This window comes from Leucoraja erinacea, chromosome 18 (genome assembly GCF_028641065.1).
Source record: "Leucoraja erinacea ecotype New England chromosome 18, Leri_hhj_1, whole genome shotgun sequence".
NCBI lineage: Eukaryota > Metazoa > Chordata > Chondrichthyes > Rajiformes > Rajidae > Leucoraja > Leucoraja erinaceus.
In genome coordinates, this window is record NC_073394.1 from 8,881,035 (window position 1) to 8,907,169 (window position 26,135).

The 26,135-nt window shown below is 42.7% G+C and overlaps 1 protein-coding gene across 4 annotated transcripts in view; it reads left to right on the top strand.

The window, feature by feature from the left end:
* wt1b (WT1 transcription factor b) overlaps positions 1-25,700 on the top strand; it is a 74,812-nt gene extending 49,112 nt beyond the window's left edge. The window contains exons 5-8 of one of the 4 annotated variants that reach the window (XM_055649239.1): positions 1,756-1,906; positions 13,275-13,364; positions 15,475-15,567; positions 23,940-25,700. In XM_055649239.1, the coding sequence (XP_055505214.1) occupies positions 1,756-1,906; positions 13,275-13,364; positions 15,475-15,567; positions 23,940-24,061 (456 nt within the window). In that variant the 3' untranslated portion in view covers positions 24,062-25,700. Of the gene's footprint in view, positions 1-1,755; positions 1,907-13,274; positions 13,365-15,474; positions 15,568-15,796; positions 17,699-23,939 lie in introns of those variants that run through there. The other 3 variants (XM_055649240.1, XM_055649241.1, XM_055649242.1) reach the window with 3 other exon arrangements.
* Positions 25,701-26,135: the final 435 nt, after the last annotated feature.

Here is a 26,135-nt window from a genome sequence, read left to right on the forward strand (position 1 = left end):
TCTCTGCCGCTGTCTTATGAGAAAGCCAACCCTTCGCACTTGACCTTGAGAAGGCTGATTGCAGGCAGTGTGAAAGTGGGTTGAACTACAAGACCACTTGTGGTACGCAGATGGTTCTAATTTGAGGCTTTCCCAATGCTTCAGACAAGAGATCCTGTTTTGTATCAGCAGATTTAAAAAAAAAATGTGGACTCCACACTCCTTCTATCATCCGTCTGAAAATGAGTCAAGATGGCAGTTGTCTGAAGATTTACAACTCTCACCCCTTTCAGCTGGATATTTTTGAGAAATTGGCAGAATAGTTTCAATCACTACTGATTTTATCTCCACTTGTTGCACTTCATTCTGAATATTAATCACTGCACTATCTTCTCAGTGAAACCTCTCTCTCTGATATATCACACCCACTGATATAACAGGTTATTTATGGTTTCCTCTCTGACAGGGAGGCCTTGATTAACACCCTGCCTATATAACACACTTCTATCTGGGCCATGGTTTTCGTCCATGGAAACTGGAAAAGCAAACGGTTTGACCCCACTGACACTGTGGAGTTGCCTTCTACACTCTCCCAAACAGATGGCGTGTCGTGCTCTAAGGATCAGGCAATGTATAATAGAGACAGGGAGGTTGTGCACAGCAGGTAACAATTAGTCGTAACATTGCATTCTTGTTTAAGTAGTGCTGCCAATGGAAAGAGAATGGAAACTCTTTTACCTGCCCTTATTAGTTTTAGTTTAGTTTAGTTTAGTTTAGTTTAGAGAGATACAGAGTGGAAACAGGCCCTTCGGCCCACCGACCAGCGATCACTGCACACTAACACTATCCTACACACACTAGGGACAGTTTTTTTTACATTTATAACAAGCCAATTAACCTAGAAATCTTGTGTTCAAGAAGGAACTGCAGATGCTGGAAAATCGAAGGTACACAAAAATGCTGGAGAAACTCAGCGGGTGCAGCAGCATCTATGGAGCGAAGGAAACGGGTAACGTTTCGGGCCGAAACCCTTCTTAAGGTTTCCTGGTCTGGATGTCTGCAGTCGCAAGCAGGGCTGTCTGTCATCCCCCACTTATGCAGTGATGGCATGGAGGGTGCGGATTCTGTTCAGGGTTAGCCATTGCTTGCGATGGAGGTCAAATCCCGGTGATGATCTCTCCGTTGTTGGTATTGGCATATTTCCAAGCTCTGTGCGCCACTCTGTCTTGGTGTCATAGTCTTCCAGGGATTTGGTTGGTCCAGACGGGTTTGTGGGAACAGTATATCATTATTGCTTTCAATACCAAGAACAGGTTAAGAACAAAATGTGTAGGAAGGAACAGATGATGCAGTTGGTGACATTTTGGGTGGAGACTGTCTGAAGAAGGGTCTCAACCCAAAAAGTCACCATTCCTTCTCTCCAGTGATGATTCCTGTCCCGCTGCGTTACTCCAACATTTTGTGTCTAACTTATGGGTTGAGGACAAATTGGATAGACATGAAGTGCACAAAACTCAACGGGTCAGGCAGCATCTCTGGAGAAAAAGTTCCCCCCTCCCCCCCCCCCCTCTTCTACTTTCAATCTGAAGAAGGGTTTCAACCGGAAAAGTCACCCATCCTTTTTCTCCAGAGATGCTGCCCGACCCGCTGAGTTACGCCAGTGCTTTGTGGCTATCTTCAGTATAAACCTGCATCTGCAGTTCCTTCCTACACAAGACGTCGGAGTTGGAAAATCTTGTATCACCGATGAAATCTGGTGCATGTTCGTTGTTTCAGGATGTTCGGAGAATCCCAGGTGTGGCTCCCACCATCGTCAGAGCGAACACAGAAGCCAACGAGAAGCGTCCCTTCATGTGTCCGTACCCCGGGTGCAACAAGCGTTACTTCAAACTCTCCCACTTGCAGATGCACAGCAGGAAGCACACAGGTAAACACAACATGGCTTTAGCTCATCGAGGTGCCCCCTGTAACCGAGCAGCCATGAAAGCACATTGAATGGATGACTGGCCTCATGTACCAAATTCACCCCCAACATTTGGCTGGACTCAGAAAGTCCCCAAACTTTGTGATGGAAAACAAATAGATGGAGCTTGGTTATGCACTATTCAGATTGATGTTAAAACTATGGCAGGGATTGCATATGTGAATCTAATGTCTCTACCGTTCTTCTATTGCCTTCTGCAGTCTAGCAGCTCAACATCTAAGTCACAGGGGCACAGCAGTTAGAGCTGCTGCCTCACAGCACCAGAAATCTGGGTTCAATGTTGACCTTAGATGCTGTCTATGTGGAGTTTGCACGTGCTCTCTGTGACCGCCAGGTTTTCCCCAGCTGCTCTGGTTTCCTTCCACTTTCCAAATGTGTGCAGGTTTATAGGTTAATTGACCTCTGTAAATTGCATGTAATGTGTATGGAATGGATGAGAAAGTGGGATAACATAGAATCCCCACCCCGAAAAGAAGATAGCATTGGGTTGTACACAATAACAGGTGTGTTTATGATTTACATCCATTTATTTTGGCTCTGGGGGGTCATGAAAATGAATGTATGAATGCATACTTTCCCTTTTGGGTTGAAAGACGTGAGATTGTATTTGTTTCATGAGAGTGTAAAGGTCTTATTCTGTTGCATATTGAGCATTGAACAAATTGAATGCTAGTTCTTTCAACTCACGCCATCTCTTTCAGCATACTCTTTGTATCAACATCATTCACATGGTGGTTAGAATCAGAATTATTGCGGCTCCGATGGAGGTTATTTGGCCCATTGAAGTGATGCTAGCTCCTAGTGAAGCAATTCATTGATCTTCAAAATAGAAACCACTACTCATTCATTTTTTGTGCCATGTGCACAGGGCGCCATAGTGGCACAGTGGTAGATTTACTGCCTTACAGCACCAGAAAGTAGGGTTCGATCAAAACCTCGGCTGCTGCCTGTACAGAGTTTGTATGTTCTCCCTGTGACAACGTGGGTTTTCTCTGGTTTCCTCCCATACTCAAAGTCGTACAGGTTTGTAGGTTAATTAGGTTAATTGGCTTCGGGAAACAAAAACTGTACCCTAATGTTTAGTATAGTACTAGTGCATGGGATAATCACTGCTTGGCGCGGACTCAGTGGGCTGAAGTGCTTGTTTCCGCACTGTATCTCGAAAGTCTAAAGTGCATTAGTCCATTTAATCTGATCTTCCATCTATTTATATTCTTTCCCTGGTCCATTTAAAAATGTCCATGCTCCTTCCTAAATCAATAACATCTACACATTTTAGCAGTTTATGTTACAAGCTCAAAACAGTAGGGATCCCTTAAAACAGTTCTTGGCTCACCACTCAGCATTCTCTTCCACTCCCCCCTCTCCTACACTCAAAACAGTGGATGCATTTTATAACGGCTGTTTGGGGAAGCACTCGTGAAAATAAGAATCAGATTTTGTTGAATGCAGCATCTTGAGGACAGGGTGACATCAAAGACAACTCCATCTACTCTCCTAGGCCACCATCTCATTTATAATTCAATCCTTTCCAGGGAGAAATTGTGAGGGGTGGTGCAATAAATATCTGTATAAGTTACAGAGATGGGAAGCAGTGAGTTATAGTTGCCTCCTGAATGGAGGTATTTATCCAGGACTGTTTCCACCAGATGGAGGATTTAGGACATATTACCTTGAAATCCAAATTTCCTATTTGAAATTTAGCCAAGTGGCCATTAATGGTTTAAATGCCTGCCAATTATAAAATCCCTAACTCCTAACCCCCCCAAAGGAAGTCTAATTTATTGTATTGTAAGGCTAGCCAAGATTTGTCCTTTATGTACTCGGTTCAGGAAGATTGTAAACCAATATCACAGATTTTTATTTGAATGGCGGAGCACCCTCTTGACTTGAGCCGCAATTTAAATCTAATATCGTGAAGGTACAAAAAAGAGAAAGATCATCTTGTCAAGTTGAGCAACATTTTCCCAACGAGAGGCACGATAATAAATACTGGCAAGAATAGGGGAACATTGTCAGAAACAGGAAATAAGAATTCCAGTGGGAAACTCAAACGGAATAAGCTTGCTGACAAGCTACAGATACGACATTTATCGATTTAAAAAAATAACTCCAGGGCAGGTTACTTCAGCGTGTAACTCTTGTGCTTTGAACATGCATAACAGGGCAAGTTTTCTGTGCAATCTACATAGTAAAACCATAAACACATTTATAAAGAACACATTTACAATTTCATCAAATTCAGCCTTAGTTAAAAAAACATGATTCATGGTGTGAGATAAAATTTAGTTCTGTTTGTAGACACAGTGCAGAAACAGGCCCTTCGGCCCACAGAGTCCACACCGACCAGTGAATCCCGTTACACTAGCACACACTACACACTAGGGACTATTTGCAATTTTTACCAGATCCAATTAAGCTACAAGCCTGTACGGTTTGGTGTGTGGGAGGAAACCGGAGATCCTGGGCAAAACCCACGCGGTCAGGGAGAGAACGTATAAATTCCATTCAGATAAGCACCCGTAGTCAGGATCGAACCTGTAAGGCAGCAACTCTACCGCTATAGTATAGAAGCTGGGATGTAATGTTCAAATTGTACCAAGGCATTGGTGAACCAAATCTGGAAATGTAATGTACAATTTGTAAATGCCCAGTTATAGGTAGGATGTCAACAAAATAAGCTAGATACAGAGGAATTTACTAGAATTTGTTGCCTGGGTTTCAACAACTAAGTTAAGAGATAGGTTGAATAAGTTAGGACTCTTGTTCTCTGGAGCGCAGAAGAGTTAAGGGAACCTGATAGAGGTCTTTTAAAAGGATGAGATCAGAGAAACAGACATCAATATTTATTGGACAAGCTTTTCTCATTTGATGAATGAAAAGAATCAAACACCGTGTGAATGCTTCAGAATTAAGGGACAGAAGTTTAATTATTAATATGCAGGGGGACCCACTTTACGCAGAGATGGTGGCGGTGTGGAATGAGGGTTGGCTGTGGAGAGGTTCATTGTCCCATTTAAAAATAAATTAGTTACCAATAAGTTATTGAGAAGGGAATGGAGGGTTAAAGTATAGAGTGCAGGCAGGTATTCTAAGGGGAAAAAATTTAAGTTCAGCATTGGAAACTGTAGGGCTGAGATGGCCAATATGTCCGTGCAATAGTGTTGATATGGGATTCATGTTTATATAGCAAAGTGCCTCCCAAATACTCTTGTTGCCGACCAAGAAAAAAACAAATTTAAGGTGTAATTTTCCTTAGTTTGCAAATGTTATTCTTAAACAATGGTATCCCAACTGGAAATAGTCTGTAAGAAATTTGGAAGTGGTTTTATTGAGAATTTAAACAGGACGGATTGACTTGTGAAGAATTACTCCTTAGCTTCTATGTGTTCTAACACTCTGTGACCCTTGTAACCTGTCTATCTGCTATTGTGTAATCAGAATTTGGTGTTTCATCAACAGGACATAGATCATTTGAAACATACATCAATATCCATTAAAGCAATGATTTTATGAATGAAAATTTTTCTTCATACCGTTGAATGCTTTCCTCTTGAGGCTGTCAGAATTAAGAAATAACCAATGATTATTGCACTTTTGACCATTTTTATATTCCGATCTTTATTTTTGGATGTAAGAGTGAAGGACCGTCCCAATGTGAGAGATCTGAAACCTTAGTTACCAATAAGTTATCGGCCAAGAAATCAAATAATAAAGTATAGTGATAACAATATTCTAAGACAAAATATCTAAGGCAGCATTGGAAACTGGAGCCTCTGCAGGTATATTCCAATATGTCCAAGCAATAGTGTTGAGGCTGGGATTCAAGTTCAGGGCAAAGAGCCATCGCATACTCTTGTTGCCGAGTTGAAATTACAAATTTAAGGTGATCAACACAAAATCAAAGGGAGACATCGGAATTATTCTTAAACAACGGTTTCCCAATTGGAAATAGTCTGCAAGAAATTTGGAAGTGGTTTTATTGAGAATTTAAACAGGACGGATTGACTTGTGAAGAATTACTCCTTAGCTTCTATGTGTTCTAACACTGTGGATGGCCCGTCCCTCCTGTCTATCTGCTATTGTGTAATCAGTGCAATGTTTCATCATTCACTAAGAAGATTTGGTCCCGACCAGTTCCAGAAAGTGATGATTTTATGGGAATGTTTTTCCACACGTTGCTGGCATTTCCTCTTGAGGCTGTCAGAATTGCATTCCACTCCTGAGTTATTGGTGACTTTTGACCATTCTCAAGCCAATGTTTATTTTTAATTTTAACTGTGAAGGACGGTTGGCCCTCCTTTCTCTCAAAACAAAATGTTTTTCATTTTTCTCTCTTTTTTTTGAAACACAAAGTAATCATACAGATAGAATAGTTGAAGTGATGTGTGACTGTGCTTGCTCCAGGGTTAAAGTTCTTGCGGTTTATTACGGTTCCACCTTTTGAAGAATGTGTGAATCCTTGGGTTGCTGGCATTATTCCTGAGTTATCGCTAAATCTCATTAAGATTGCTGACAGAATATGCTGAAATATTTAAAAGTGACACAGTGAAGAATTTTATTTCCAGGCATTGCCTTTTACAATCTTTAATGAAAAAATGTTGACAAACCAAATTGGGAAAAATATTATAAGTCAGTGCTTTTTTTTAATTGTAAGATCTTTAAAAAGTTAAAACGTTACTAATTTATTTTTTAGCTACATACTATACGTTTGTTAATTGTGCACACTGGCACCTTTTTGCCTACAAAAAAAAACACTTTTATTGGTCAATGAGATTGTCAAGGAGGGAGCACATTAACTTCAGATACAAGAGAGAGATTAGAAGACTTATTTTAATAAAATTAATGAAACATAGATCGAATCAAGATCCATCTTTTCTTTCAGAAGCAGCTTAGCGTTTGAAAGAGAAATATATTAAAATTAGGGAGCTGAAGAAAAAAAGTGGAATCAAGTGATCACAGTTGATTTTTTTCCCCACACAATGAGAACAGTCACAAGGGACAAATGTCCCTCTTTTGTTTCTATAATTCTATGATTTTGTGTCGAAGTATTGGCACCGCTGTTTGCTTTCAGGAAATCCATCGGAATTTAACTGCTGGATGGAAGTTTACGATGAAAATGTAGGGGAAAAAAAGTGCATCTTAAGCAGTTCCAAAGGAAATTTGATGTCCTTCCAGGGGCATTGGCAAGGGAACAGAACCATACTTCTATATTAGTCACATGAGTGGAACCAATGTCACACACAGATTGACAATTGTTCTTCCTTTTTTTAACCCCAAGGCCTCAGCCTTGACTCTGAAGCCGTACACAGGCATTGCTTCAAGGTCACTGCAGAGGAGATAAGTACGTGATGAGCCACAAAACTGCAAACGTATCCAGCAAATAGTGAAAGAATGTGTATAGTACTGGGACAATGTTAAAGCATGAATAACAGTTGAATGAAAACACCAGACCGATGAAAAAATTCCCCTTCAGCAGCAGTGGAATGAGTCCACATCTGATCCATTGCGCTCATTTCCACAAGGTCAGATTTCCTTGCTTTGCAGCACAGGGTGACCTGCATCTGACTCACATTTTTTCAGCTTCTATGCGTCCATATTAAAACCCCAGAATGGAAGGGCAGGAAACACATGTAATCTTCCAAAGGGAAACTGCACATGTTGTGGGGTTTGGGTTACGGACTGGCCTCTGCCCTGGGCACGTGGTGGTCTGTGGCTGATGAGCTCCATTGGGGGGGGGTTAAAGGGCTGTGGGGCCAAATGCAAGTGAATGGGACCAGCCCTATATGCCTACTTGGTCGGCGTGGACAAAGGGCCCTGTAAAGCTCTATGACTCTGTGGCTCTCTGCTGTATTGGATAAGGACCGGCACAGCCTTGGGTTGCTGCCTCACAGTGCCAGAGATCCGAGTTCAATCGTGATTATGAGTGCTGTCTGTAAGGAGTTTGCACGTTCTCCCTGTGACCGCATGAGTTTTCACCAGGTGCTCTGGTTTCCTCCCACACTCCAAAGGTGTACAGGTTTGGCTTCTGTGAATTGTAAATTGTCCCTAGTATGCGAGTTAGTGCTAGTGTAGGGGATGACTGCTGGTCGGCATGGACTTGGTGGGCCGAAGTGCCTGTTTCCACGCCATATCTCTAAAGTCTGAAATAAAGTCTGAAGCCTGATAAAGAACATCACTTCGCTTCCTGGGCAGGTCGAAGGGGATTGAAGTTGACTTAGTTTCATGGATTCTGAGTTGACTAATAAAGCTAATGCTGGAAGTTCAAGTCTTGCATGGTCTTGAGGTTCCATTATTATCCCAAAGGTTTCTTCTTGACTCTGAGTGCTCAGATTTTCCAGATTGGTCTACATATCCCAGAGATGTTATACTTCCCCATGGAGGCTTTTACATAAACCTTTTGCCGCATCTGGGAATGCTAATAAGGTTCTTAGATTGCTACTGAAGGAAACACACTCCACATTATTATTCCTCAAGTCACTCAATGCCAATAGCAGCTTCACTCCAACACTACAATCCAGATACTGCATGTAATGGCAAAAATAAATAATGTATTTCATTGCAATCAAGATGAAATACATAAAGTAATGACTTCGAGTCAACTCCTGTTTATTGTCATTTACGCAGGTTGGGACATTGTGGAGCTGCTGCCTCATAGCACCAGAGACCCGGGTTTGATTCTGACCTCAGTTGTTTCCTATGTAGAGTTTTCACATTCTCCCTGTGACTGTGTGGATTTCCTCTGGGTGCTCTGGTTTCCTCCCACATCCCAAAGACGTTATGGTTTGTACGGTAATCGGCCTCTGTCAAATTACCCTCAGAAGGTAGGGAGTGGATGTGAAAGTGGGATAACGTAGAACATAGTGTGAATGGGTGATTGATGATTGATATGGTATCGGTGGGCCGAAGGTACAGTTTCCATGCTGTCTCTCTGAGAAAACTAGTCCGGTGATATACAGGTACAAAGGAAATCTTGCTTGCAGCAATAACACAGGACTCAGATGCACACTCAGATGCACACTCAGACATTAATTATGTGTAAACTATAAAAGACGTTGAAAATACAATGAGATAACAAGGCATTAGTGCAAACCACAATGACAAATCATGGTACTGCAAGGGGTGGTCGGTAGTGCCCTGATAACGAGCTCGGATTAGAGTTTGCAGGTCAGATCAAGAACCTGGTGATTATAGGAAGGTAACTGGTCCTGAATTGGACTTGCCATAATCAGGATTTTCTAAGACCACATCTGGGATACTGGGAACAGTTTTTAGTCACCTCATTGAGGATGAATTTGCGGGGTAAAAAAGTTTACGAGATTGATTCCAGGGATGATGGGATTAGTTTACAACAGAAGATTAAGTAGATTGTGTTCATTCTCGGGAGAGTTTAGAAGAATGAGAGATGATCTTATTGCAACTTGTATGATTCAGGGGAAAGGTCATGGGGTAGAAACTGGAGGATGATTCTCCCCACGAGGGAGTTTAGATCCAGGGGAGGGAGTGGGGCATAGTTTCAGGATAGGGGGTTGGTTATTTAAGTCTGAGATGAGCAAGAAGCTTTTCTCTCAAAGAATTGCGAACCTTTATAAATGCCTAACCCGGACTGTGGAAGCTGCAGTAAGTCATTAAATATATTTAAGACTGAGATAGATTTTAAACATTTAGAAAGAGGCATAATATGCTTGCTCTCAGCAATTGAGTATAAGAGTCAGGAAGTCATGGTGCAGCTTTTTAGGAATTTGGTTAGGCGGCATTTAGAGTATTGTGTGCAGTTCCGGTTGCTCCATTACAGGAAGGATGTGGAGGCTTCAGAGATGGTGCAGAAGAGGTTTACAAGAATGCCGACTGGATTAGAAGGCATTAGTTATAAGGAGAGGGTGGACAAATTTGGATTGTTTTCTCTGGAGTGTCAGAGGCTAAGTATATAAAATGAAGGGATGCCAAGATAGGGTAGACAGTCAGAACCTGTTTCCCAGAGTGGAAGTGTCAAAGTCTGGAGGGCATAGCTTTAAGGTGAGGCAAAGTTTAAAGTAGATGTGCAGGGCATGTTTGCCGCACAGAGAGCAGTGGGTGCCTGGGACACGCTGCTATGGGAGGGGGGAGCTGTAGAGGCAGATGTGATAGAGGCATATAAGAGGCTTTAGGTACATGCATTTGCAAGGAATGGAGGGATATGGGTCAAGTGAAGGCAGAGAAGACTGGTTTAACATTGCATCATGTTCAGCGCAGATATTGTGGACCGAAGGGCCTCCTCCTGTGCTTCACTGTTCTATGTTCTATGTTGGCACTGGTAGGAAGCGAAGATGAGACCAAGATCAGATCCCATTTCTAACTCAATCACAGAGAACACATTGTAATCATAAAGATTATGACTTGGGGCGGCACGGTGGTGCGCGGAAGAGTTGTTGCCTTACAGCGCCAGAGACCCGGGTTCGATCCTGACCATGGGTGCTGTCTGAACGGAGTTTGTACATTAACCTGGTGATCTGCATGGGATTTCCGAGGGTGCTCTGGTTTCCTCCCACAATCCAAAGACGTACAGGTTTGCAGGTTAATTAGCTTCAGTAAAATTGTAAATTGTCCCTACTGTGTGTGGGATAGTGTTGGTGTACGGGGTGATCGCTGGTAGGCATGGACTCGTTGGGCCGAAGGGCCTGTTTCCGTGCTGTATCTCTAAACTAAACTAAAAAACTAAGCAAGTAGCAAGATGACCAATTGTGGGTCAATGATTCCACCTGATGCCACTGTAAGGAGTCCAGTCACTGCTCTCCTCCCACAATAAAGGGGCGAATACCATTCTGACTGCCCCACCCCGACTTCTTTGCAACTCTCAATAGCAGTTCCTCTAAACCTGAACTCCCAAACCCACTCTCTGCCTTCTTTATGAAGGAAGAAGCACTCCCATTGAATAGACTATGGACGATCGTGACTGATCACTAGGTGAAACGGAGAAGGGGGTGCATTCATCATCGACGCAAAATCCTTCCTTGGGATTGCAGAGACGGACTGCAGTTTTAGTTAAAATTCCACAGGATTATCAGATGAGAGATGCAGAGGGACTAAACAAGATAGAAATAAATCCTCCAGGAAGATCCCATGGACATTCGCTTTGAAGTAGCTCTTGTGAATTGGAGTGTTTGCAGATGATGGCAACGTTTGGATGCGCCTATTTCCTCTTCTTTTGGACGAGGCCAACACACATCTGTTTCTTAAAATGTCAACTTATTTCATACCCTTTTGCGTTGGGTCCGCACCAAAATATAAATCAGCGCGCAAAGTGCCAATAGGAAAAATTGAAACTTTCTGAATTTAGCAACAGGGAAAGGCCAATAAGCCCATTGAGCTACTCAGCTAGATCACAACCAAACTACATTATAGTCCTTCCACCCACTATAGCTCCATATCCCTCGAGACATCTCATACAACAAGCCACTCGCGATTAATTTATTTTTGCTGAAAGATTATTTAAAGTGTGCTGCCTGATTGCCATGTTAAAAGTCATCCCACCAGGGTATGCGGAAAGCTTTTTTTTCTTGGATCCTGCTTTAGTGCGATTGACCTACAATTGACATTTAATCGCTGCAAAAACACATCAGAAAAAGCTGAAGCTTGAAGGCGATGTTGTCAGGGGCTGAAGACAAGCAATAAGCACGTCAGGTTGTCTTGAGATATTGCGCACCATAGCCAAGCATAACATCTGACACAGCCCAAGCCAGATGTTTTAAAACATGAACACTTAAATAATACTTTAAAAAAAAGAACATACATTATCCTCCAAGTTTTAATTCAATCCATAACCTTTTACTTCATTCTGATATCTAAAACATATGGCATTACTAAAATGCTGGAGAATCAAAGATACGTATTAATTCAGACCGGTTTAATTGCAGGAACTTTTCTTAAGTATTAACTTTCCTTTTAACAAAGTATTTTATTTTTTGTTGCCGCATAGTACCGACAGAATTTGTTTTAATATGTCAAAGACTAACTCGTTCCCCGGAGATTATTTCCTGCAAACAACTGCAATTCCTGGAAGAGTTTCTCTGGTCAGAGTTTAATTGATTGTTTTCAACACCAGTGGCAGTTTCAGTAGAGGACACAAAATCAATTAAGCTGAATCGACACTGCGATGTAGCTCGCGCTTCCCAAACCACCGCTATTTTCCCCGGTCTCAAGAGGCTACAATTTTTGCGTATTTTGCAATCAAACAAATGCAACTATTTAACGCTTTACACGCCACCAGGAGGACACCAGGAGTAAGTGATCTGACCAATGCCGATAGCATCAAGGAGAAGATGGATGAGACAAGGTTAATAGGATGATGCGATCATTGGAAGGAGGCCTTAGTTGAGAATCCACATTGGCGTAGACCACTTCACGGGCTGTAAATTCTCTTAATAAGCAGATGGGAAAAAAGTAAAAATGCAAGGGTGGCATTAGGGCAGCACAGTGGCACAACAGTAGAGTTGCTACCTTACAGTGCCAGAGAACTGGGTTTGATCCTGACTATGGTTTCTGTCTGTATGGAAGTTGTATGTTCTCTCTGTGACCTCATAAGTTTTTCTCCGGGTGCTCTAGTTTCCTCCCACACTTCAAAGACATGTGAGGGTTTGTAGGTTAATTGGCTTCTGTAAATTGTCCCTTGGGTGTAGGATAGAAATAGGGTACGGGTGATCACTGATCGGTGTGGGCCTGTTTCCACGCTGCATCTCTAATCTAACCTAAACTAGACTAAACTAAACTAAACTAAATTAAACTCAACTCAACTAAACAAGGCAAGGTGGCTTGAGATGTACTCTGTTATGGTTGTTTCTTAACTCTCGTGACTTCAGGACATTATAAAACATTGACATTGGATTAAATCTCATGGGGAGGAAAGGGCAGTGTGGGGAGAAAATGGAGTGGAACGGGGGAATTTAGTGGTTCATAAAATTGGAAAATTCAATGTTCACACCTTTGGGTTGTAAGTTACCCAAGTTCTGCGTGCGGCCTATATTTGCCCAAATCAATTTTGAAAGGTGTAACTGTATCCACTTCTATAACTTCCTGTGGCAGCTTGTTCCAGATAAGAACTGCTCTCTGAGTGAAATGTTTGCCCCTGAGATCCCTCCCCTCACCTTAAGTCTATGCCCTTATTTGACATGCGATAATAACACACCTTACACTTGTCAGAATTAAATTCCATTTGTCTTTCCTTGGCCCACCTTGCTAACTGATCTAAATCCTATTGTAAACTTAGACATCCTTTGATCATGTAATTCAGGGAACAAACGTGAGGTCTAACCGCTCTTTATTCATTTCTGATAAGGTGAGAAGCCATACCAGTGTGATTTCAAGGACTGCGGACGAAGGTTCTCCCGTTCGGATCAGCTGAAGAGACACCAGCGAAGACACACTGGTAAGAGTGCGTTGGCACTGCAGACGTTATGCATTGATTCTCCAACATTTTAATAACATCAGCTCCATGTTGACTCCCAGGAAACAACCCAATAGGACCTATCCCCCCTTTGCTTAATTCCCTTTATCTCTGCAATTTACTACGTTGCTATCAACTTCTCATTAATTGGAAGGGAATGCTGGAAAATCTCAGCATGTCAGTCAGTATGGAGTTTGTAAGTTTTCCCCGTGACCTGCGTGGGTTTTCTCTGGGTGCTCCGGTTTCCCTACAAACTCCAAAGACATACAGGTTTGTTGATTAATTTGTTTGGTCAATTTGTAAATTGTCCCTAGTGTGTGTAGGATAGTGTTAGTGTGTGGGGATCGCTGGTCGGCGCCGACTCAGTGGGCGGAAGGGCCTGTTTCCACGCTGTATCTCTAAACTCAACTAAACTAAGAATATATGATGAAAGAAATTGGGGTTAATGTTTCAGGCGCTGGACCTGACATCAGAACCGGCCTATGCTGATACATGGGCATTGGTGTCGATTTATTATTGTCATGTGAACCGAGATACAGTGAAAAACGTTGTTTTATGTGCTATCCAGTCGAATCAGTCTATACGTGTTGCAATCAAACTGTACATTAGTGCAAAGAGAAAGGAAACTGAATGTAGAATATAGTGTAGTAACAAGGAACTGCAGAGGCTGGTTTTCAAAATAAAGACACAAAGTGCTGGAGTAGCTCAGCAGGTCAGGCAGCATCTCTGGAGAACATTCTTTTTGCAGGATATAGTGCAGATAGTCCGAAGAAGAGTCCCGACCCGAAACATCACCTATCCTTTTTCTCCAGAGTTGCTGCCTGACCTGCTAAGTTACTCCAGTACTCAGCGTCTATCTTTGGTATAAACCAAGCATTTGCAGTTCCTTGTTTCTACTTTCTGTTTTTATTTCAGATTTAGCTTTTGCAACTTTTGTTATGTGCTCTTTCTTTGTTGTTGTATCTCTATATCAATGGCTCAATGGTACTTTATTGCCACACAATTCAGTAAACTCTTACTTTATATAAGCACAATCATACCTAAGTACAAGAATGTAAGGATAGTAGATTACACCGAGGCAATGCACAAGAGACACCCGGTTTCCAACTCCATCTTTATCTTTCAAATTTCAAAGTTTTTATTAATGTAGAGTCTCATCTTGGCCTGAGAGGATTGTTGCCCTAGCAGTGGCACTGGGTCGGAGTTGTAGGGGTCGGTCTGGCCTGACAATGGTGTCAATGTCCTTCACTGTTGCTCTGCCACTCCATGCTGGAATGTCTGTAGCAATTGGTTGAAAGGCCACTTGTCTGACTCTTCACCGCCATGTTTATCAAATGACCTGCTCTCTGCATTCTGCTTATTTTCTCTTTTGCACTACCCGATATATTTGTGTACGGTACCATCAGCCAAGATAACACACTTCATAATTTTTCCACTGTATCTCGGTACATGTGACAATAATAACCCAATATTAATACCAAGATTTCCACCATCTCTACTTTTTTGCCATCCATTTCCTTCTGTAATATCTGACTAATAGCCCTGTCCCACGGTACGAGTTCATTCCAGGAGCTCTCCCGAGTTAAAAAAAAATCAAACTCGTGGTAAGCACGGAGAATGTACATAGCGGGTATGTCGAAGCTCGGGGACGTCTCTTACCGGCTCGTAATGCTAACGGCAGGTACTCGGGAAGACTCGCTAATGGCAGGTAAGCACGGGAAGACTCGTGAGGATTTTTCAACATGTTGAAAAATGTCCATGAGAGCCCCGAGCACCGACGAGTGGCCATTACCGGAAATCTCCGAGTTTGAATCAGGGCAAACTCGGGAGAACTCTTGGAATGAACTCGTACCGTGGGACAGGGGTTTAAGTCCCTCGGAATCACGCAGAGAGTTAACACCCACTACACCAGAGGACAATGTAGTCCAGGACTTTGCTTTTCATTTCCTTGTTAGATCAAGTTATTGATATTGTCTTTTCCCTGTTTGGGATTGTGCCTGATATTGGCAATGTTTGTACATTCGGTGAGCCCACCTGCACTGTGGATCAGTGTATAAGTGTGATAACCAGTTTGTTTTCTGTCTTCCCGTAGGGGTAAAACCATTCCAGTGCAAAACCTGTCAGCGTAAATTCTCCCGTTCTGACCACTTAAAGACTCACACTCGAACTCATACAGGTAAAACAAGTGCGTAAACAATTTTTTTTGACATATTTTACTTTCTTAGTCGCAGACTTTAATGTTTTAACAGCTAATATTCATCTGTCGCTTTTGTAATACCTGAACCCTTTGAGCACTGAATGTTCTTTTTTGGACCTAAAATGTATAACCTTATTAAAAAAAAAAAAAGGATGATTCTTAAGTGAGGTTGCTTTTGCGTTCAGCCACCGATTGATTCCCTCTATTTTCCCCACAGGAGCTGCTGGTCGCAACGCAGCCTCCTTGAACTGGGAGGGCAGGATGGTTGGGGCTGCATCTTCTCCATGACCACCATCAATGCCACTCCATGAAGGGCCAACATGGATGGGTGACTGTAGCAGGGGGTGAACCAGGCGCGCTAGTTCTGGTTTTGTTTACCACCTTTTCCCCACTGCCCAACGCCTCACCACCTTCAATCCACCCAGCCCCATTCACTCCTCCCACCCACCTCCTCAACATGGCACTTACAGTAATAGAGAATCCTGTCACTAGCTTGGATGCACTGTTTGGAAGCCAAATTCTTAACCTAAATAAAACATTGCCTCTAATCGAGGTTGGTGAGGATTCATACAATCCCAGTCCAAAGTTCAATACTCTTGGTGATCTGTAAAATCAAAAGTATTTTTTTAAAATATAATAATAATAATAATAATATTTGATCTTACCTATTTATCAAATCCACCAGCACCTTTATGAGTGACAGCTTTTTAAGTAATAGAGGCCCCCCTGATGATATGGAGTGGTACTCTCCATCCATGAGGATGTATCCTGCCAAGCAAAGGTCAGGGGATGAAATGCATAGCATGAACAAGGGTTGGGAGGTCTATGGGACTGTACAAGTAAGGTGCTAGTTAAACCATCCAAGGCCTACCTGCACTAAACAATGGTAAACTTCCTCCCAGAGGAAGTACCCGACCCTTTCTTGCTTGCCAAGTTCCTGGCAGCAGTGTTAAATGAACCTGAGCCCCAAAGGCAGTACTCCATTAGAAAGGCCATCCTCGAGTCTCTCACAGTACAGCTGTCCATCCAAGCCAGGCTGTCCAAGTGACCATGGCAGGTACTTCTCAAGTGAGGCACCTCCTCTCAGAGTCACCTCAGTCTCAAAGAACCCTCCTCACCATCTCCAACCTCTCAAGAATTCACCTGAGCAACCAAAAGTTATTTTTATTTTTTTTTTAATCTCTCTTGGTTTTTCAAAACTTTTAGGAGTAAATTGTACTTCTGGCTATTTTTACACTGAAGTAACATAGTTCTCAAAGGGTTATATTATGCTCAAGCCTTTCACCTCATTAATTATTGTAGAATATTAAATCTCTTTAATTTGGTAAATATCACTCAATTTTTCTTGACAGCATTTTTCTGTAAACGTGTGTAAATGATTCAGCTTCTGTCTAATACGTCAAACCTAAATTCAATACATAGCAGGACTTTTAAAGTTATGTGGTTTATGGGCAGCCTGATTCTGATCTTCTAACAGTTGGCCTAATATAGAGAGGGTAGTGTCTCGGAGGGTGTTAGTTTCAAGTAAGCCTTCCCATTTGCAAAAGATATACCAGGGCAGCACAGTGTCGCAGCGCCAGAGACCCCGCTTCAATCCTGACCTTAGGTGCTGTCAGTGTGGAGTTTGCACGATCTCCCTGTGACTGCATGGGTTTTCTCTGGGTGCTCTGGTTTCCTCCCACATCTCAAAGATGTACCTGTTAGTAGGTTCATTAGGCCTTTGTAAAGTTGCCCCTACTGTGCAGATAGGGGATGAGAAAGTGGGAAAACATAGAACTAGAACGGGTGCTCGATGGTCAGCGAGAACTCAGTGGACTGAAGGGCCTGTTTCCATGCTGTAACCCTAAACTAAACCAATTTTGCACTGTGCCCAATTGTACCTTCCGTCGAAGTCAGTATAAGGCAGGATATAAAACTAAAAGGAGCCACAAAAGATTGCTTATGCTGGAATCTTGAACAAAAACAACTGTGGACAGTCAGCACATGTAGAAGTAGCACCAGTCTGAAGAAGAGTCCCGACCCGGGATATCATCGCCCATTTTTCTCTACAGATGCTGCCTAACCCATGAATTCCTTCAGCAGTTTTTATTTTTGTAGAGGATATAAAATCAGTGTATTTTTTGTGTGCTGGCACCTGAAAAAAGTTAAAAACAAGATTGATGTACAGTAGCCAGTGGTTCTCTAGAACTATTATGTGCCTACTGGCAACTTTTTATCTGCAAATAAAAAGCATTGCATAAAGGCCATTTTGTACCTTGTTGCCTGTTTTTTTGGCCAGTTGATTAGCTTAACATTGTACCAACCCATTACTACCTCAGCCTTCTGCAACACACAGTGAAAAAGAAAATCTATGGGAATTGCTCATAGGAAAGCTTCAGATATGTATTAAATTCCCCTCCCTCCATTTTAATGGAGATTCAATCCAGTTAAAATGCAATATCCATGCAAAAAGCTGATGGAACAATAGCGTCATCTCCAGGAATTCCTTATTTGAAGATGTTACTCTATAGAGTATCCAAAAAAGAAACACATCCTCTCAAATGCTGTCTGGGGCGGCACAGTGGCGTAGTGGTGGAGCTGCTGCCTTCCAGCGCCTGAGACCAGGGTTCGATCCTGACTATGGCTGTTGTCTGTACAGAGTTTGTACTTTCTCCCTGTGACCGCGTGGGTTTTCACAGGGTGCTCGGGTTTCATCCAACACCCCAAAGACGCACAGGTCTGTAGCTTAATTGGCTTTGGTAAAAATTGTAAATTGTCACTAATGTAGTAGTGTTAGTGAATGTGGTGATCGCTGGTCGGCATGGACTTGATGGGCCGAAAGGCCAGTTTCCGCACTGTCTAAAATCAAAAATCTAAATCTAAAATGTTCCCCCACATCCTATCGTGGCTTAATATTCACTCTATACATGCAAGCACCTATTTGTCTAGAAGAAGGTGCTGTTCTTGGGCTACGGCTTAGTCCAGACCTTGGTGTATAGTTTGTAGCCGTAGCTCATTATGTTGCTCCTGATCCATCAGAGTGCTCTCACCATGTCTTGGTACCATTGCTGTTCCATTCTCCAGTACATGCACCTCCCCTCTTCAGTTAAGAAACAAATGGAATTTAAAAATAATATGATAACATGCCATATATACTCATGAATGCAAGAAAATAGGAGCAAGAAAAGGCAGCCACCAAGACTATCTCTCCATTTAATATGATCATGATCTAACCTAGGCTTCAAATGTTTTTAGATAAGCACATGAATATGCAGGGAATGGAGATATATGGATCAGATGCAACCAGAAGACATTAGATTAATTTGGCATCATATTCTGCACAGATACTGTGGGCTGAAGGGCTGTATTGTTCTATTTTATGTTCTACGTTCTGTTCTAGCCCTTAACTCCCTGTTCTTTAAAAGATATATCCACTTCCACTTTAAATACCCCAATAATCAAATGCTGGCAACTTTCAGAAGGAAAGAGTTTCAGAGATCCCTTTGTGGGAGGAAATTGTGACACCTCAGTTTTAAATGACCATCCTTCATCTTGTAACCATGTCCCCTTGCTCGACGTTCTCCCACCATAAGATCATAAGACATATGAGCAGAATTAGGCCATTCAGCCCATCAAGTCTCCTATGCTATGCAATCATAGCCAATTTATATTTCCCTCTCAACCCCATTCTCCTGCCTTCTTCCCATAACCTTTCACGGCCATTGTAATCAAGAACCTATCAATCACCACTTTAAAAATCCCCAATGTCCCCACAGCCATCTGTGGCAATGAATTCCACAGATTCACCCTCTGGCTAAAGATATTTCTCCTCATCTCCGTTCTAAGTGGATCTGGACATCTATCATTGTCTTTCCCACTTTGAATCTACAATATTTCAACTAGATCAGCCGTCAATCTTCCAAAGTCCAAAAACTATGACTGCAACTTTTAAGGACTTCTCTCCATTAAAGCTCTGGGTGCCTGCAATGCCAAAGTCTCAAAGGTTTTGTGTCAATCCATGATTACTCAAAGCAGGATAATGCTGTGACTGAAGAAGGTGGGAGTCTGGTTTGAAAAACAGCAAATGCTGGTAAACACTCCGTGGGTCAGGCAGCATCTGTGGAAAGAGAAAGAGAGTGAATATTTCAGGTCAAAGACCATTCATCAGAACTAGGAAGAGTTCTGGTGTAAGATGTTCGACTTGAAACGCTGACTCTTGTTTCTCTCTCCACAGATGCTGCTGAATGCTTCCAGCATTTTCTGTTTTTAGAGTCAGAGTCATACAGCATGGAAACAGGTCCTTGGGCCCAACATGTCCACGCTGACCAAGATGTCCGATCTCAGCTATTTCAGATTTCTATTTTAACATTCGCAATATTTCAATTTTCAGATCTGGTTTAGACAAAAACAAGATTTTGTTATGTTTAAGATGCCACCTGCCTGTAACGCTTCTTATTTATGGAAATGATTTTAATTTTTTCAGATATAACGAGACGACCTTTGGAAGCACTATCACAAGCTATTTGTCTGTTTAGATTCATGTCGCTGCCCTGGATAACTGTCACTTAACTAGCTTTAATCCTTCCATATGTTCCCATTATTGTCTCCTCAATAATCCCTTCTTCTTGTAAGGGTGAAGATCAAAAGGGAGTGAACATTGGGAAAAGATTGGGTGCATTCTTCACCCATGGTTCAAATAGTTCATGCTCAGAAGTTATAGGAGCAGAATTAGTTCGGAAACCAGGAACCCGCTCCCTCTAAAATCCAGAGTTCTCCTCAGACAACCATTCCCATTCCCATGTGGGGGGTGGGGGCACAGACATGTGATCATGTATTGTCTTTCTGCTGACTGGATAGTACGCAACAAAAGCTTTTCACTGCACCTCGGTTCAACAAAACTGAACTGAACAGACACAGAGTCACACTTGGTTGAGTGACAGAGGGAATTGCCAGACAAGAGGCCATTCAGTTCCTCAAGTCTGTGCTAGTCATTTGGTAAAGCTCCCCAACTCTCTCTCCATTTCATATTTTTATACAGCAAAGTAGGAGGACGTATGTCCTATCAAATCCAAGCTGCGTCTCATTCTAATCCCGTTCCCTCACTTACGTCGCTGTTTCTCTCCAACATACCTTAAATCAACACCTTAAATGTCTGCTCTTAGGTAATTTCCCACTTGATTCAGATTCCACTTTCTTATTCTATGAAAGCCCTTTACCATTTATATACACTGTATCTCCCACCAACCTCTGCTCTGAGAAGGACCCTGTCCTGTCCGTCCAGATGAGGCCCCTATCGCTGGTACCACTCCAATAAATGTAACCAGCACCTTCTCCAAGACTTTGCCACTGTTCCAGTGCATTGAATCAAATTCCCCTTTCCTTGTTGGTCATCTTCAAAACTGTATTGGAATGAGTTCAGAGAAGGAGGGATCATGAGTTACCAGATCAGACTCCCCTTAGATCATTTTGTTATGACTGGAAGGCAGAATGAGTGGGTGAGAGAATCCATGTCTTTAAAATACTGTGCGTACGTGCAATCAGACTGTTTAGCTTTGGTTGTACTGTTTAAAACACTTGATCCGTGCCTCTGTAACTTCTAAACTTTACTCATGGAACATAGAAAGGTACAGCACAGGAACAGACCCTTCGGCTCACAATGCCCATGCCAAACATGGTACTAGTCTAATCTGCCTGCATGCCATCCATATCCCTCCATTATCTGCATATCCATGTGCCCATCTAAAAGCATCTTAAATGCCACTGTTGTATCTGCCTCCACCACCCTGGCAGTATGTTCCACTCAAACATCACCCTCTGTGTTTCAAAGCTTTCCCTTAATATCTCCTTTAAACTTTGCCCCTCTCACCTTAAATCTACGCCCTCTAGTCTTTAAAATTTCCACCTTGGAGGAAAGGTTTTGGCTGTCATCATTTAATGCCTCTCATAATTTAACATACTCCTAACAGGTCTCCCGTCAACCTCTTGCAGTTCCAGAGAAAACATTCCCAGTTTGTCCAACCTCTCCTTGTAGCCAGCCCTCTCATCCAGGCAACATTCTGGTACTTCCAGCTTGTTCTTCTCATTCTCCTTTCCATAAATTGCAGCTCATCCAACATCCTGCTCTCCCTTTCTGAGCTGGTGATGTCCTTTTATTCAACCCCCTCTATATTCTCACCTCATCCCCTCCGTCTACCTCTGTCATCTTCTGCTGCTCTCTCCTGCTGGCCTTCCGATCTTCCCAAATGTAATCACTCCATGTTGTCAACTCTGCCGTCCACTGCCAATGTCCTCAGCTCTGAAATTCTCATTCTAACCCTTTCTGCCTCTGTAGATTTTTTTCCCTTAAAAACTACTTATTTGGTTGAGCATTTGGTCCACTTTCCTAATAGTGGTTTGGTGCCCCTCATGAAGGATATTAGAAACATAGAAACATAAAAAATAGGTGCAGGAGGAGGCCATTCAACCCTTCGAGCCAGCACTGTCATTCATTGTGATCATGGCTGATCGTCCCCAATCAATAACCCATGCCTGCCTTCTCCCCATATCCCTGGATTCCACTAGCCCCTAGAGCTGTATCTAACTCTCTCTTAAATTCACCTAGTGATTTGGCCTCCACTGCCCTCTGCGCCAGGGAATTCCACAAATTCACAACTCTCTGGGTGAAAAGTTTTTTCTCACCTCAGTCTTAAATGGCCTCCCCTTTATTCTAAGACTGTGGCCCCTGGTTCTGGACTCGCCCAACATTGGGAACATTTTTCCTGCATCTAGCTTGTCCAGTCCTTTTATAATTTTATATGTTTCTATAAGATTCCCCCTCATCCTTCTAAACTCCAGTGAATACAAGCCTAGTATTTTCAATCTTTCCTCATATGACAGTCCCGCCATCCCAGGGATCAATCTTGTGAACCTACACTACACTGCCTCAATCACAAGGATGTCCTTCCTCAAATTAGGACACCAAAACTGTATGCAATACTCCAGATGTGGTCTGACCAGAGCCCTATACAACTGCAGAAGAACCTCTCTACTCCTATACTGAAATCCTTGTGTTATGAAGGCCACCATTCCATTAGCTTTCTTCACTGCCTGCTGTACCTGCACGCCAACTTTCAGTGACCCATGTACAAGGACGCCCAGGTCTCGCTGTACGTCCCCCTTACCTAACCTAACCCCATTGAGATAATAATCTGCCCCCTTGTTTTTGCCAAAGTGGATAACCTCACATTTATCTATATTATACTGCATCTGCCACGCATCTGCCCACTCACTCAACCTGTTCACGTCACCCTGCAATCTCCTAACATCCTCTTCACAGTTCACACTGCCACCCAGCTTTGTATCATCTGCAAACTTGCTAGTGTTGCTCCTAATTCCGTCTTCCAAATCATTAATCTTGGGATAGTTTTTCTTACATCAAAGACTCTACACAAATTACAAAGGTTTATATGGGGATTTTTATGTTATGAGAACAGGCCTTTCCACCCAACCATCCATTCTGTCATTTATGCTCCATTTCAGCCTCTTCCCATTTTTGTTGTCTATTAATGTAACCCTGTATTCCAGTCTCCCTCATTCTTCCATTGTCCTGGGTCCCCATAGATGCATCCCTACTATTCACTTCAATCACTCCATTTGCAATCGAGCTCTCCATTCTCACCATACTTTGGTTAAAGCAGTTTCTTCTGAGTTGTCAAACCTTCACTGAGGAGATGGAAGGGACTGGGAGGAGTTCCTGGTGAGACTAGATTGTAAATTGAGCTGGACAAGAACTATTTTGGTACCACACATTATCTTTTTGTCATTCTCTTATTTTCGGAAGCAGAGAGAATGCTGGAAATAAGAAAATAAGACTAGAAAATGTAGGTCAGGCAGCAACTGTGGAAAGGGAAACTGAGCTTTCATCAGATCGGCATGGATACTGTGGGCCGAAGGGCCTGTTTCTATGCTGTACTGTTTCATGTGCTATTATGACAATTATTTTTATACATGTTGCCATTCTCAGTAGACACCATAATTATGACAATAAGGACAGTATTGACCTTGTGAACTGTTTTGTTCCTCAGCGTTATGGTCTTTCTCAACCTTCTGCCCTACTCTCCTCTCTTCGAAGGCTTACGGGATTTTAGTGTGACAAATCTTTCTTCCCTTGTAGGAATTGACACTTACAGAGGGGGAAGAGGACAAACTGAGAATAGGCATCCCATAAATTAACCCACTTCTAAAAGTCCTGCACAACTGAAGCAGAGAAACAAAAAAACCTACTAGAGTTGAGCTAAACGCTAATGAATCTAATCCTAAATAAATGGTGTAATAATTGGCGATGGTATCTTTTCTTTGTTGACACAAATATTCAAAGTTCATTGGAGCTGCTGTTTTAACAGGTGAAAAGCCCTTTAGCTGTAGGTGGCCAAACTGCCAGAAGAAGTTTGCGAGATCCGATGAACTGGTTCGCCACCATAACATGCACCAGAGAAACCTGACCAAGCTCCAGCTGGCTCTCTGAGCGATGAACGGGACTGCATCGTGCAGAAAGGGGGCGGCGCACTGCTGCAGACGGCGTCTGCTCTCCTCCTCTTCGCCCGTCTGTTCTCAACGTCCAGCAGCCAATGCGACAGAATCGATGCCCACACCTCTGTTGCCCGCCTCACCTCACCTGTGCGGGTGGGCCGGCGCCTCTTGCTCACGGTCATGGTTGCCAACTCCGCTTGGAAGTGTTCCCGGAGGTTTCACTATTTGACACCCAGCCTCCCAAGAGCCCTACTTAGTCACCTTCCGTCCCTTCTCCGCTACTGTGGACTCTGACACACAAACACCTGCCAAGAACATTCAGACAGCATTCACTTTCTGTGCCGGCCTGTAGAATGTAACACCGAGGTTGTGTGCGGGAGACTCCGAAAAGCGTCATGTCAATCTTGGAGAGTCGCCAACCAGTGGGCAGAACAAGATGTGTGGCCATCCTTTGTGGAAACCAGTAGCAAGACACTATATATAGAGCTAAGGTGGTGCTCATTGTATAATGGTGCTGTCTGCTTCTACAGCACCAAGTCACTCAACTCCTGTGGAAATAATGTAAATATAGGGAGCTGTTAGCATTGATTTTGTATTTTGTTTCCCTTTTAACTCGGAAACCCAAATGTAACTTGCAGCCACCGGACGCAAGTCAAAACTAGCGGGTGTGTGGATGGGCGTTTAATCCATCGAGTAGACTCGTACAGGAATATTTTAGCTGGGGAAATCACACTGTTTTGTCCATTGGAGGGAGATACATGAAGGGAGAAGAGAGGTTGGTGAGCCATGTTGTATAAGGACTGCTCTGATGTTGTAAACTATATATTGAGAGGCCATGCTGGCTATGTGGCTGGTTAGTCGTTACGTTAACAAACATAGTAAAAAGGAGGCTGGGCCACAAACTACCATTAACCATTCCTCTTGAAAACAAGTAACTTAATGACTTTCAAAATCTTCAAGTATATATGAAGAGAAATGTTGTAGTGTAATAGATTGTACCACATCCAAATTTCTTTGTTCATCTATTTACTATTACCAGCTGGAAATTATTATGTATATATCTGATAATGTATTGCTGTGCCTAAAATAGGAGGGTTATTAAAAGTAGAGAATAAACAGGAGAATTAGGTACGTCACAGGCTTGGTTTGCTTGTTTTAATCTGCGATAAGACTGAAAATATATCAGTGGTTTCATAACCCAACCTCTCACCCGAGCATCCACCCACACAAGCGCCCTCCCCACACTCTCATGTCAAATCTTGATTAGTACGGGTGTCAGGGGTTGTGGGGAGAAGGCAGGAGAATGGGGTTGAGAGGGAAACATAGACCAGCCATGATTGAATGGGGGAGTAGACTTGATGGGCCGAATGGCCTAATTCTGCTCCTATAATTTATGAACTGATGAAGTCAATGTTTTCATACAGAGCGGCCCAGTGGTGTAGCTGGTGGAGCTGCTGCCTCATAATGTCAGAGACCCAGGTTCGATACTGACCGTGAATGCTGCCTGTGTGGAGTTTACACGTTCTCCCTGTGACCGCGAGGGTTTATTCCAGGGTGTTCCCTTTATCTCCCAAACACGAGCAAGTTTGTAGATTAATTGGCCCTCCGCAAATTGCCCTTACTGAGTAGCGAGCCAATGAGCAAGTGGGATAACTAAGAACTAGTGTGGACGGGTAATCGATGGTCGGCCCAGACTGGGTGGGCCGACTGGCTTGTTTCCATGCCGTATATTTCAATGAAAATTTGATGGAAATTCAGTACCTGTTTGGTATCGCGGTCACCGGCCAATTTTGAAACCTCTGTTGTCATTTGAATATCATTCTGTTTCACTGCTTCACTCCACTTCTGATCATTACTCACTCTGATCCATTCTCACCACCCGTTGCCTTGGCTGTGATCTGCTCAATGCACAGGAGCAAAATCAGCCGCAACAAGGCATTTAACTACTTCATCTGGCAGGAAAGTTGGTCATTAAGTATCAAACACTAGGAAGTGTCTTGTTTATGTTAGAAGTGCTGCTTCATAAATAAATGGTTGGCCTAATCCAAATTGGCTGCTCAAAAGGTAGG